The following is a 12,573-nucleotide window of genomic DNA, read 5'->3' on the forward strand; positions in this document are numbered from 1 at the left end:
ACTCAGCACTGGCGCCCCTCAGGGGTGTGTTCTCTCCCCACTGCTATTCTCCCTCTACACCAATAACTGCACCTCAGGGGACCCCTCTGTGAAACTCCTGAAGTTTGCAGACGACACCACCATCATCGGTCTCATCAGGGATGGGGACGAGTCTGCCTTCAGACGGGAGGTGGAACAGCTGGCTCTCTGGTGCAGTCAGAACCACCTGGAACTGAACCTGTTTCTGTTACTGTGATATAACCTGGAACTAAGCATATCAACCCTGGAACAACCTTGTCACTGTGAATGTTCATGGACATAATTTTTTCATTTAAATGTTCACCTATTTGCACTACTCATCAATGCACTACTGCACTATTATCTTATTATTATTATTATTGTATTCTTATTTATTCATTATTATTATTATTATTATTATTACTATTATTATTATCTTGTTATTTTTATTTAGTTTGCACATATTAGTCTAACTACTCTTATATTTATGTTTATACTTCTTTTTTCTTTTTCTTTTTCTTTATTTTATTTCTTTTTCTTTATTCTAGTTGATTGTTATTATTTAATGTTATACTACCTGAGAGAGCACAGGTCACCAAAAGAAATTCCTCGTGTGTATTCGTTCACCCCTGGCCAATAAAGTTGATTCTGATTCTGATTCTGATTCTGATTCTGATTCTGAAATGGCCTGGGTGGCAGTTCTCGCGAGATTGGTGCCGACAGCAGCAACAAAGCCGGAAACAACTCAGAAGAATTAGATTAGTAACTGAGATTTAAAAAAAATCAGCCAATCACAAGCTCCACAGATATACACTCCTTTCAAGAAGTGGCCTTGATTAGATGTAGCTTATCTGTGTGTGTATGTGAAAGAATGTGAGTTTTTGGTATGAGGCCTTCAGCAGAGACTGTTTGTTGCTGGCACTGTGAATACACTGTCTGTACTGTGGATAATCTAATCTAACATGACTCAGCAAAGGAGCAACGCCTCTGTTCAAAAGCAAAACCATATAATGCAGTCATTGTATATAGACACATGACAAATTGTACACATGAACACATATTTGATGATATGATGATTAATATAATAATTGCCATAACCCATTTTACTTGACGTTTTATACATGAGGCTGACATTACACAGTCATCATCTGTCAATAGGATGAATAAGGTGTCATGAAAGCTGTCATTAAGTGTTGTTCACTAAATATGACACCTTTGGAGCTATGTTGGCATTTTTTGGGTTAGGTGGAGGGATCTAGTGGGGTTAGATAGGGTTAGGGTTAGGGTAACGAACGACACTTAATGACAGCATTCATTATGGCACCTTATTCATGTTAATGACAGGTGTCAGAATCAAGAATCACTTTATTCTCATTGTACCAGTACAACAAAATTAAAAAGTGCAATCCTTAAGGTGTATAGGTACCAAGCATTAAAAAATAAGTAAAAACAAAGAAAAAATAACATAACAAACATACCACACAACATTCATACCACAAGTCATTCCACATTTTGTGGTTATTGTACTGTGTATTTGTTGTTGCACAATTCCCTATCAGTGTGTGTGTGTGTGTGTGTCCAGTTTTTGTTTGTTGAGTGCAATTATTGTCCTGAAGCGCCTGCCAGAGGACAGTAGTTCAAAGAGTGTTCTCGGTGAGGTGGAACCTTGAGTATTTTGTGTGACTTCCTGAGACAGCGGGAACTGTACAGATCTTCCAGAGAGGGCCGAGGGCAGTCGATGATCTTTCCGGCTGTAATAATGACCTTCTGGAGTGCTTTCTTGTACAACGCACACATGCATTATGTCAATATGCTCTTTATGGAGCAGCGGTAAAAAGACACTAAAAGTTATTGACTGAGTTGGTTGTTCCTCCTGTCCTGAGGAAATACAGTCTCTGCTGTAATTTCTTAATGACCACAGTGTTGTGTGCCCCAGGTCGGGTGTTCCTCTATGAGGACTCCCAGGAATTTGAAGTCTGATTATTCCTGAAGTCTATGATTATTCCCTTGGTCTTCACTGTGTTCAGGGTCAGGTTGTTCTCTGTACACCATGCAGACTCATCCCCCCAGAGATGAGTCCCACCATAGTAGTGTCGTCAATAAAACTTTAGGATGCTGTTGCTGGAATGGGTGGGGATGCAGGAAATTGTACAGGAAAACGTGTTTCTAACTGCACATATGACAATAAACACTTTGAATTTAAATTTAATGTAATCCTTAATCACCCCACCACCTAGCAATTGAAATGAATAAATGACAGACCTTTTTTACTCTTGGTTTCCACATTTAATTCAGTCTCCGTAAAATAATCACAGTCTGAGTTTTGTTTCCAGGGTTTATATAGATCTGGGTCCATATCCATGATTACCATCAGTAATGTTGTTTAGGTGGATCCTTCGTATTTTCCCAAGTCTTCCATCGTTTTGATGAGGATTGGTTTTCCGTTCTCTTCTCCCAGTGGTGTGATGTAAATCCTGCAGTTCCTTGTCCACGTCTTTAGAATCTTTCCTCCTTTTTTTATTTGGCGTGTCTTCCATGCGATGCTTGCATTTTTCAACCCTGGCGTTCAACAATTTTATCTCTTCAGCATTTCTTTCATTCTTTTCTTTCAGTACCTTTGCTTCGCTTTGTAGGTTTTCCAGTGAGTATTCCAGCGTCTTTTCCAACGACTTTATCTCGGCAGATAGGTTTCGTAGACCCTCGCGTATCATCTCCTTGACCTCTTCCAAACCCGAATTGGGTTCTGAAGGGCCTCCCTGCGGTTTTTCACCATTTTCCTTCAGTCTTGGGCCCAATTTTTCAGGCTGTTCAGCTGTAGACAGCTGTAGCCAGCTGTAGCCAAGGTCGTGTTATGGGAGCGAAGCGGATATACACAGCAGTTAACATTAGTTTTTTATTCGTTTTTCACTAGTAACATAAAAAATATAAAAAAACATTGCATCAGAAAAACTTTTCAAGACCGAAGTGCGTGAAATGTCAAGAAAATTTGTTGAAATGACATGGAATGACTCACTGTAGTCACAGTCACTGTAAGAATAAAGTAAAAACATTTGTCTACAGAACTCCACATCCCACAAGGCAAAGCACCAAACTTTACCGAATGTCAGCTATCGAGCCACAATTTCAACCTTTTACAACCTATTTTTTTTGGGGAGAAAATTATCTCTGGTATATTGATCTTTGATTCCAACACTTTGTCTTTATCTGGTTAAAAAAAAAAGATAATCTCAACCATCTCTCATTCTACTTGTTTGTTTTCAGAGCTGAACAGAATTAGTTATTCTTGTTTCATCTTTTGTTTTTTCTTTTCTTGCATTGTTAAGAAGAACAAGAAAATAGGAGAAATATACACAAAACAGGAGACAAATATTTTTTCCACAGAAAAAAACATACAAAAAAAGTGAAAAATACACAAAATAAGAGAAACATACTCAAAATAAAAGAAAAATACACAAAATAAGAGAAAAATACATAAATTAAGAGAAAAATACACAAAAACACAACAAAAACACACAAACCCTCATAGTTGAGTGATATAAAAATGTTGTGTAGACAGTACGTTTACTATTTATTATATACTGTATTTCTTGCATTGTTGGGTATTTTTTTTTATCCTCACTTGTAATCTTTCCTTCAGTTCCCAGCTCAGTGCTGAACGTGGCCTATCAAAATATCAGCTCCACCTCCATCCTACTGAGCTGGATCCCTCCTCTCAATCCCAATGGAAGGATCACACATTACACCGTTTATGGTGTCAACATGCACAACAATGAGGCCCTGCAGTGGACCGCTAACAGCACCAACATACTGATAACAGGTACATGCACGTTAGGTAAATGATAGATGTTCATCTTTCATATTTGCTTAGTCAGAGTGTTTGATATCCTGTGAAATAATGCTGATCATTTACCACACCCGCAATCTGAAAATGAGGCTCAACTCAGGTTGTGTAACAGAGAAAACCTGTTTCAGACATGGTCCCTGGGACCACATGCAGCCCTTTCGGTTATTTTGTGCAGACCTCAAAGTAAATGCACAAGTCAACTCCAAAAACACACCAAATGACAGAAAAATACATAAAATGAGAACTAAAACACAATTATCTTACAAAAAAAACTAAACAACAGAAAAGACATACAAAACAAGATAAAAATAATACACAAAAAAGAGACAAACAAATTTAGGAAAAACATACAATAAGATAATAGAGAATAATATAATAAGAGAATAATTCACAAAATAGAGAAAAATAAACAAAATAAGAGAACAATACAACAAAAGTAGGGGAAAACATACACAATGATAACAAAAACACTTAAAATGTATTACAAAAAACTAAAATATAGAGGAAAAACGTGTAAAATAAGAGAAAAACACACACAACAAGAGATAAACACACAAAATTAGAGAAAAATACAAATAAATTAGTATAAAATATACGAAATTGCAACACTTAAAATGCATTACAAAAACACAAAACAACAGAAACAAATGACAAAATATGAGAAAAATACACAAAATAAGAGAAAAACATACAAGTTTACAACAAAAACACACAATCCCTTTGTTGTATTCAATTACAGTTGAGTGATATACATACATGGTGTAGACCGGGGGCTCTTTGACTCTTTTGCAATGGCTCTCTATAGTTTTTTAAAAAATATTGAAACAAAAAAGTTGTTATTTTCTTACAGAGGGTAATAATGACGTTGACACCAAATAAAGTCATGATATGAACAATTTGTTAACCTAAAAATAAATCACGTTCTCCAATGACTCGGCCACCTTCCTACTTCACCTCCTGCAAAACCTACAGACCATCAACTTTTCTTGCACCTGTGGCTAACCTTAAGTTTTAAAACTCTGGTAAGATAACTACAAGACTATTCTGGAAGAAAATAAAGATTTTAATTGTGTGAGGACATATTCATTCAACTGCCAACGTGCCAGCTAAATATGCATGCTTGATATGTGGCAATAAATGACCAATTAGTATGTGTTAACCGACATGCTCATGTATTATCAAATCAAGTTACTTTTTGTAACCCTTAAAATACAATAACTAAAATAAATAAATAATCAAAAATAAATTGAGGTGTAAAAAATTGAACTGTATTGTTATTTCTTGATGTCAATGTATTCATCAATCAAACATTATTCAATATAATTTTAACTGTATAGAATGTTAAACACTACTGTATATTGTCTTCATTGAGAAGGTATTTTTTTCGGCTCCGGAAGGACTTTATCCAGGTGAGACAAAGCAAAATGGCTCCTTTGAGAGTAATGGTCGCAGACCGCTGGTGTAGACTGAGAACCATTCACTATTTACTATACACTGTTTACTCTCCATGATGACTTTAATGCAGTACTTCAAAGGTTGACAGAAGTGGATTTAATATGAGTCTCTTTTATTCTTTTGTCTCTTGAAGATTTGGAGAAGCACGCTGGGTATAAACTTCAAGTGGCGGCATCAACTGCTGCTGGAGAGAGCTTGCTGTCTGAAGAAGATGACATCATTGTTTTCACCTTAGAGGATGGTATAAACACGGAATGCTCGCACACAGTCAGAAATGAAGCTCGAGAATTAAACATGAAAACATCAACAAGTAAAAGTCTGTAATTAAATTAATTACAGAAAAACAGAAGAGCAATAATGTTGCACTCTAAACAGAACCTTTCTCATTGCACGAGTTTTGCCACAAGTATTCTAACTATTTTTCACTGTTCAGTTTCCACTTCTCTGGAGTGTCTTGTACTCAGTGCTGTTTTTCATTTTAATACACAAAAACACATTTGTTTTAGGAAGCTTACAAAAAATCCAGAATTCCATGAATATAGCTTAGTTAAAGTGAAGTTTGTGAACATTCTTTATTCATATTACACATTATGTTATCACAGTGATTGAAATAATAAACACTTTTGTTGTTCAAGCTCACTTATTGTTATCAATGATTCAGTCAAATACCAAAATCTATTTAAATTGGAAAAGCAATGCTTTTCCTGTCAAATATTATTAGGCCATTAATTTAGATTAATTAATTACAAAGTCTGTAATTAATTAGATTTTTTTTTTTTTTTTAATCGAGTCCCTTCGCTTTTCCCACATTTCATCATGTTACAGCCTTATTCCAAAAGGGATTAAATTCACTTTTTTCCTCAAAATTCCAGACATAATACCCCATAATGACAACTTAAAAACGTTTGTTTGATATTTTTGGCAAATTTATTAAAAATAAAAAACGAAGAAATCACTTGTACATAAGTATTCACAGCCTTTGAGATGAAGCTCAAAATTGAGCTGAGGTGTATTCTGTTTTCACTGATCATCCTTGAGATGTTTCTACAGCCTAATTGCAGTCCACTTGTGGTAATTTCAGTTGATTGGACATGATTTGGAAAGGCACACACCTGTCTATATAAGGCCCCACAGTTAACAGTGTACGTCAGACCACAAAACAAGCATGAAGTCGAAGGAATTGTCTGTAGACTTCCGAGACAGGATTGTCTCAAGGCACAGGCTGCTTTAAAGGTCCTAATGAGCACAGTGGCCTCCATCATTAAAACTGAGTGATCGGGAAGAAGGGCCTTAGTGAGGGAGGTGACTAGCAACCCGATGGTCACTCTGACAGAGCTCCAGGGTTCCTCTGTGGAGAGAGGAGAACCTTCCAGTAGGACGACCATCGCTGCAGCACTCCACCAATCAGGCCTGTATGGTAGAGTGGCCAGACGGAAGCCACTCCTTAGTAAAAGGCACGTGGCAGCCCGCCTGGTGTTTGCCAAAAGGCACCTGAAAGACTCTCAGACCATGAAAAACAAAATTCTCTGGTCTGATGAGACAAAGATTGGACTCTTTGGCGTGAATGCCAAGCGTTCTGTTTGGAGGACACCAGGCACCTCTCATCACCTGGCCATGGTGGTGGTGGCATTATGCTGTGGGGATGTTTCTCAGCAGCAGGAACCGTAGACTAGTCAAGATTGAGGGAAAAATGAATGCAGTAATGTATAGAAGCACACAGCCAAGATATCGAAGGAGTGGCTTCAGGACAACTCTGTGAATGTCCTAGAGTGGCAGATGTTAAAAACATCTGCCAGAAACGTGTCCGTCTGTAATACCGGTCCGTCGGAAACACTTCCGTTGCGGAAACCCGGTGGCCGGGAAGTGTCAGGTGAATGCATTTAAAGAAATGAACACAAATGCAAAAAGGTCACAACACGAATGCAAAATGGCCACAACGGAAGTGTTTCCGGATACGTTTCTGGCGGATGTTTTTAACCCACCAGAACAGAGAAGAACAAGAAGAAGACATCGAAACGGGTATGACAGGAAGTGAAAGTTGATTAGAATACTCTTATATTTTTCATATCAGGCTATCATATCATAATACCCGTCCGACTGTAATACCGGTCCGTCGGAAACACTTCCGTTGTGGCCAGTTTGCATTCGTGTTGTGACCTGTTTGCATTTGTGTTCGTTTCTGTAAATGCATTCACCTGGCACTTCCCAGCCACCGTACTGGAGGGATCTGAAAATGACGCTCCCCATCCATCCTGATGGAGCTCGAGAGGTTCTGTAAAGAGCAATGGGCCAAAGTGGCCACAGATAGATGTCCCAAGCTTGTGGCTTCATATTCCAAAAGACTTGAGGCCGTAATTGCTGCCAAAGGTGCCACAACAAAGTACTGAGCAAAGGCTGTGAATACTTATGTACACGTTATATTTTCATTCTTTATTTCTAATAAATTTGCAAACATTTAAAAATAAAAATGTTTTTCATGTTGTCATTATGGGGTATTGTGTGTAGAATGTAGAAAAAAATGAATTGAATCCCTTTTGGAATAAGGCTGTAACATGATGAAATGTGGGAAAAGCGAAGCGCTGTGAAAACTTTCCGTATGCGCTGTACTTTCCATGTCCAGTTTATGATATTTGACACATGTGAGGGAGGAATAACAATGCCAAGAAATATCTGGGTCTCCTCTTCTGTCCACACGTACAACGCCATGTTTTCTCAGAGAGATGTGGTCATGTGACCAGGTATGTCACGTCCTGTGACGTGTATGTGTGTAAAAAGTGTTTTCATTGAGCTTTAACTGCACATTTCAATATGGAAACGTCTGAAAAACCTCCTCATGAAAGCCTAAAAACTTTTTAACAATGTTTGAGTGTTTTTTCTAAATTCACGTGTTTCCATTACCAGTTTTTATTGGAGTGGTTTTGGTCATGGTAAAGAAATATCGATTCTATGTGTGTCCCTCTCAGAGCCAGAATCTCCTCCTAAGGACCTCGCTGTGGAAGACTTGAGCCCAACTTCTGTCACTTTGATGTGGTCGGTGCCAGAGAAAGCCAATGGAGTGATCCTGGTCTACGAGGTTCTGTATGAGAACGAGACACACTCTGCGGTGGTGAACACTACCTCCAACACCATCACGTTGGTCAATCTGAAGCCGTTCTCCTACTACAATGTGTTTGTGAGGGCGTTCACTCGCTATGGTCATGGAAACCAGACCTCAGATGTCTTCCAGCTGCTGTCTGGAGAAGATGGTGTGGACAAAATACATATCCAAATAGTGCTGTGCGATATGGAGAACATTTTATATCATGATATAAGTAGATTTATATCCTGATAACGATACATATCCCAATATAGTCTTTCATCCTTATAATGACATGAAATGAATGAAAAATTGCTATTCATTATATATTTTATGATTTCTATAAATTGATTGGTAACATAACCTTTTGCTATTTCTCAATACTATTACGATTTCACGACCAATTTCTGCAATTGTTTCGGCCTTAAACGCCTGATTTTGCAGCAGCTTTGGCAGTTGTGACGGCTACTTATTTTTTATAGTAAAGCTTTATTTTTTTTCTAAAGCTTTGCATAGACTAGAAAACATAGACAGAAAAGAACCTGATTACTTTTGAATTCCTTCATATCAATACAGAAAAGAGCAGATTCACAACGATTTACCAAGATGTGGATAATTTCCATCACAGTGTAAACATCTAGTGCAGAGAATATTACACAGAGTATCAGTGTTTGTATACATTTTTAAAACAAACAAAAAAAGAAATATCCCCAAATAGAAAGGTACTTCTCCTTTTAGAATCTTCTCATTGAAGGAACTAGGCAGTGCACGTAGGAAGTATGTATTGCTATAGAAAAGTGAGAGGTTAATTAGCTTTATCATGGATGGCCAAATGAGGTTGTGTTTAAATGTGGGACGTCAGGGACATTTAGGTTTGTTGTGAAATGTGTAGAGTGATAACTATTGTGTTTTCATATATTTTGGCTTTTACAGTATCTCACAAAAGTGAGTACTGTACACCCCTCCCATTTTTGCAAATATTTAATTATATCTTTTCATGGGACAACACTGAAGAAATTACACTTTGATACAATGGAAAGTAGTCAGTGTACAGCTTGTATAACAGTGTGAATTTACTGTCCCCTCACAATAACTCAACACACAGCCATTATTGTCTGAATCTGGCTTTACGTGCATTCTCCGGTGTGCATTACGCACTTCTAACCCTGGAATAAGTGCAGCGGCCCAATAAGGTGAAACATTTTATTGCACTAGAAATATGGACTTAGTTATTTTTTAAGGCACATGGACTCATGCGTCAAGCAGCAGCAGCTGTGATCACTCAGCTGCTGCTGCGCGATTAATTAACTTTGACAGACGCAGACTTCTGTCCACCTTGGTCACAGTAATTCAACTATTTTCATACTATGTCCAACATAAAGTCACAGTTTGATCCACTACAGAGTGAAACAAGCTGTCATATGCAGATGAAGATGGACCACAAACTTTTCCCTCACATATTTACAGTGACGATGATGATGATCAAGGAGAGAGATTTTAACTGTGACTCGGACAAACAGAATACGGCCGATCCTCAGTTACACTGCAATAAACTGATCAATGATCTGATCAACTCAACCTGTTACACTGTTTATCAATGAAGGTATTTAAAATTACAAGTTAACTTTATAATTTTCACAGATTTCAATGACATTTACAAGTGTTCGGAAAAAAAAAATGACATCACCGCCTCCTTTCCTTCAGCCCGCCTTCATTCACACATACGCGCTTTTTGGCTCCTTACAGGAATCTGGACCGCAGAATACGCGTAGAAGAGGCGCACAAAAAAATGCTTAAGTCCAAACGGGAGAATAGACCCAATAATGAATAGCAATTTTCCATTAATTTCCTGTAATTTTAAGGAATAAATACTATACTGGGATATACGTTATATTGTTATCTGGATATAAACTGTATTGTGATTTTAATTTAAATTTTTTCCATATTGCACAGCACTGGTAATATCGTGCAGTAGACGTTTTTATATCGCACTATGATACATATTCTTATATCACACAGCATTACATCCAAATGCTTTTGGATCGATATAAACTTCCTTAGGAGCATCTCCTTGTGTTCATTGCCTTTGCAGCTCCAGGAAGTCCTCCGTACGGCCTCTACTACGAGTCACTCAGTCCCAGTGAGGTGAACGTGAGCTGGCTTCCTCCTCTGCTGCCCAATGGCCTGATCACCCACTACAGCTTGGAGCTGTGGAACTCCACGCACTCCCTGAACCTCACATCCCCGACCAACTCCATCCACATTGCGCATCTGAGGAAGTACGCGCAGTACCGTGTCACAGTGCAGGCACACACGCGCGTTGGCTCTGGGAACTTCAGCAGTGAGCCTCTCAACATCACCACGCTGGAGGATGGTGAGACACAGAACCAGAGGGACAAGCTTGTCCTTCTTTTCCATGAAGCTGCACTTGGAAGAGTGTCACTTTCTCCTCTTTCTGGTTTTTATCTTTTTCTGTTCAATGCTAATGATGTTATCTCCCAGGTATCTGTCTTTCTTCAGGATGGAGAAACACTGGATCACTGCAACTAAATGTTTTTTTTTTCCAGGAAATACTTCACTCCTCTTCTTTCTTCTTTTTGTTCTTATTTATTTCTACAAATCTAACCCGTCACTCATCTTCATCCCAGTCTGGTTGTAATGTTTGTTCTCTTACTGGAAAGCCTTTTCCCTCACACCTCAGCTCCCGACACCCCTCCTCAGTACCTCTATGCCAGGAAGTTGTCAGACTACGAAGTAGAGTTGTCATGGGAACCTCCACGTGAAGCCAACTCAGAGATTCTCTACTACTCTGTTCGAATTTGGTATGCTTCGCCCACACTTCCACTGCTTCCGTGTGACAAGTGTAAATGCAGCACTGACGCCGTACACCGTCTTCGTCAGGAACGAGACAACCGAGCTGTGGCAGAACGTCACGCAGACATCGGTCATTATTAACGTAGACTCAGAGAGTACCTACAATGCTTCCGTCTCCAGCTGGACCAGACTGGGAGATGGAGGCGTGCTGATCTACATCAGCTTTAGCACCATTGAAGCAGGTACAGGACCAATCATTGACTTCCATTCCAACATCCTATTCTGACATGGGTTTTTTCAGAGGTGAAAGTAACGGAATACAAGTACTCACGTTACTGTAATTGAGTTACTTTAATGGGTACTTTTACTTTTTTGAGTATATTTCAAAATCACAAATTTTACTTGTCCTAAAGTACTTTTTTAAAGAAGTAAAGTAATTTGTTACATTTCTACACCCAACCGTTACTGAGAAAATTCTAATTTTTTCTTTTAAATTGATCAACGAACAATGGACATTATGAAACTACAAAAAATGAAATGACCAAATAACAATAAAAAGCATCACATCTTAGCCAACCAATGAGATTACCGCATACCACAGTACTGTACTGTACTGTACTTTACTGATTTCAGGTCAGCAGTTTAACACATTGAACATAATCCATGTGCTAGCCATTTTCAATAAACACCACTTTCTATGGTTCAGGTTGTGGTTTCTACCTAGTACGTTGTTACCATGGCACAGTTTTAGAGTTAATAAATGTATCTATATTTAGAGCCTCAGAATTGTATTATTTGAATTGAATTCATTGGTGTTACTTTATTTAAAAAAGAATTGTACATGTTGACAAACCTTTTATTTTATACAGATACCTTTGTGGAAAAAAAAAGTTCCAATTGTGGTAAAATTTGGTCTTTTCCTTTTTAAGTTTATATATGAGATGTTTACTGTATGCAAGGAAACCGTGGCAAGATTTAGTACCAACAATAAACATAGGGGAGTGAAAGTAACTTGTAACTTTTACTTTTACTACTATTTATTTGAGTAAATTTTTTCTTTTACTTGAGTATTTTATGTATGACTTACTTGTACTTGTACTTGAGTGCAATTTCAATCAAGAAACAATACTTCTATTTAAGTAGGATATACAGTATCAGTACTGTTTACATCTCTGGTTTTTTTTTCCCTTTATGTCGACACAGAGCCATCTGACCCACCGCAGGATATCAATGTTGTTAATATGACAACATCATCCATCACCTTGACGTGGCGCACTCCCAACGAGCCCAATGGAATCATTGTTTACTATAGTATTTATTACTCTGAAAACCAAACTGTTAGAGAACAGGTGAGACACAAGGAGGACCATTGTTGGAGATGTGAGAG

At 38.0% G+C, this 12,573-nt stretch overlaps 1 protein-coding gene across 6 annotated transcripts in view; it reads left to right on the plus strand.

Annotated features, from left to right (window-relative positions):
* ptprq (protein tyrosine phosphatase receptor type Q) overlaps nt 1-12,573 on the plus strand; it is a 91,723-nt gene that overhangs the window by 35,826 nt on the left and 43,324 nt on the right. For all 6 annotated transcript variants that reach the window (XM_028450723.1, XM_028450724.1, XM_028450725.1 and 3 more), the window contains 7 exons: nt 3,635-3,814; nt 5,430-5,537; nt 8,260-8,541; nt 10,465-10,746; nt 11,074-11,194; nt 11,274-11,428; nt 12,390-12,535. In XM_028450723.1, the coding sequence (XP_028306524.1) occupies nt 3,635-3,814; nt 5,430-5,537; nt 8,260-8,541; nt 10,465-10,746; nt 11,074-11,194; nt 11,274-11,428; nt 12,390-12,535 (1,274 nt within the window). The remainder of the gene's footprint in view (nt 1-3,634; nt 3,815-5,429; nt 5,538-8,259; nt 8,542-10,464; nt 10,747-11,073; nt 11,195-11,273; nt 11,429-12,389; nt 12,536-12,573) is intronic.

The sequence above is a fragment of the Gouania willdenowi genome, chromosome 6, assembly GCF_900634775.1.
Source record: "Gouania willdenowi chromosome 6, fGouWil2.1, whole genome shotgun sequence".
Lineage (NCBI taxonomy): Eukaryota > Metazoa > Chordata > Actinopteri > Blenniiformes > Gobiesocidae > Gouania > Gouania willdenowi.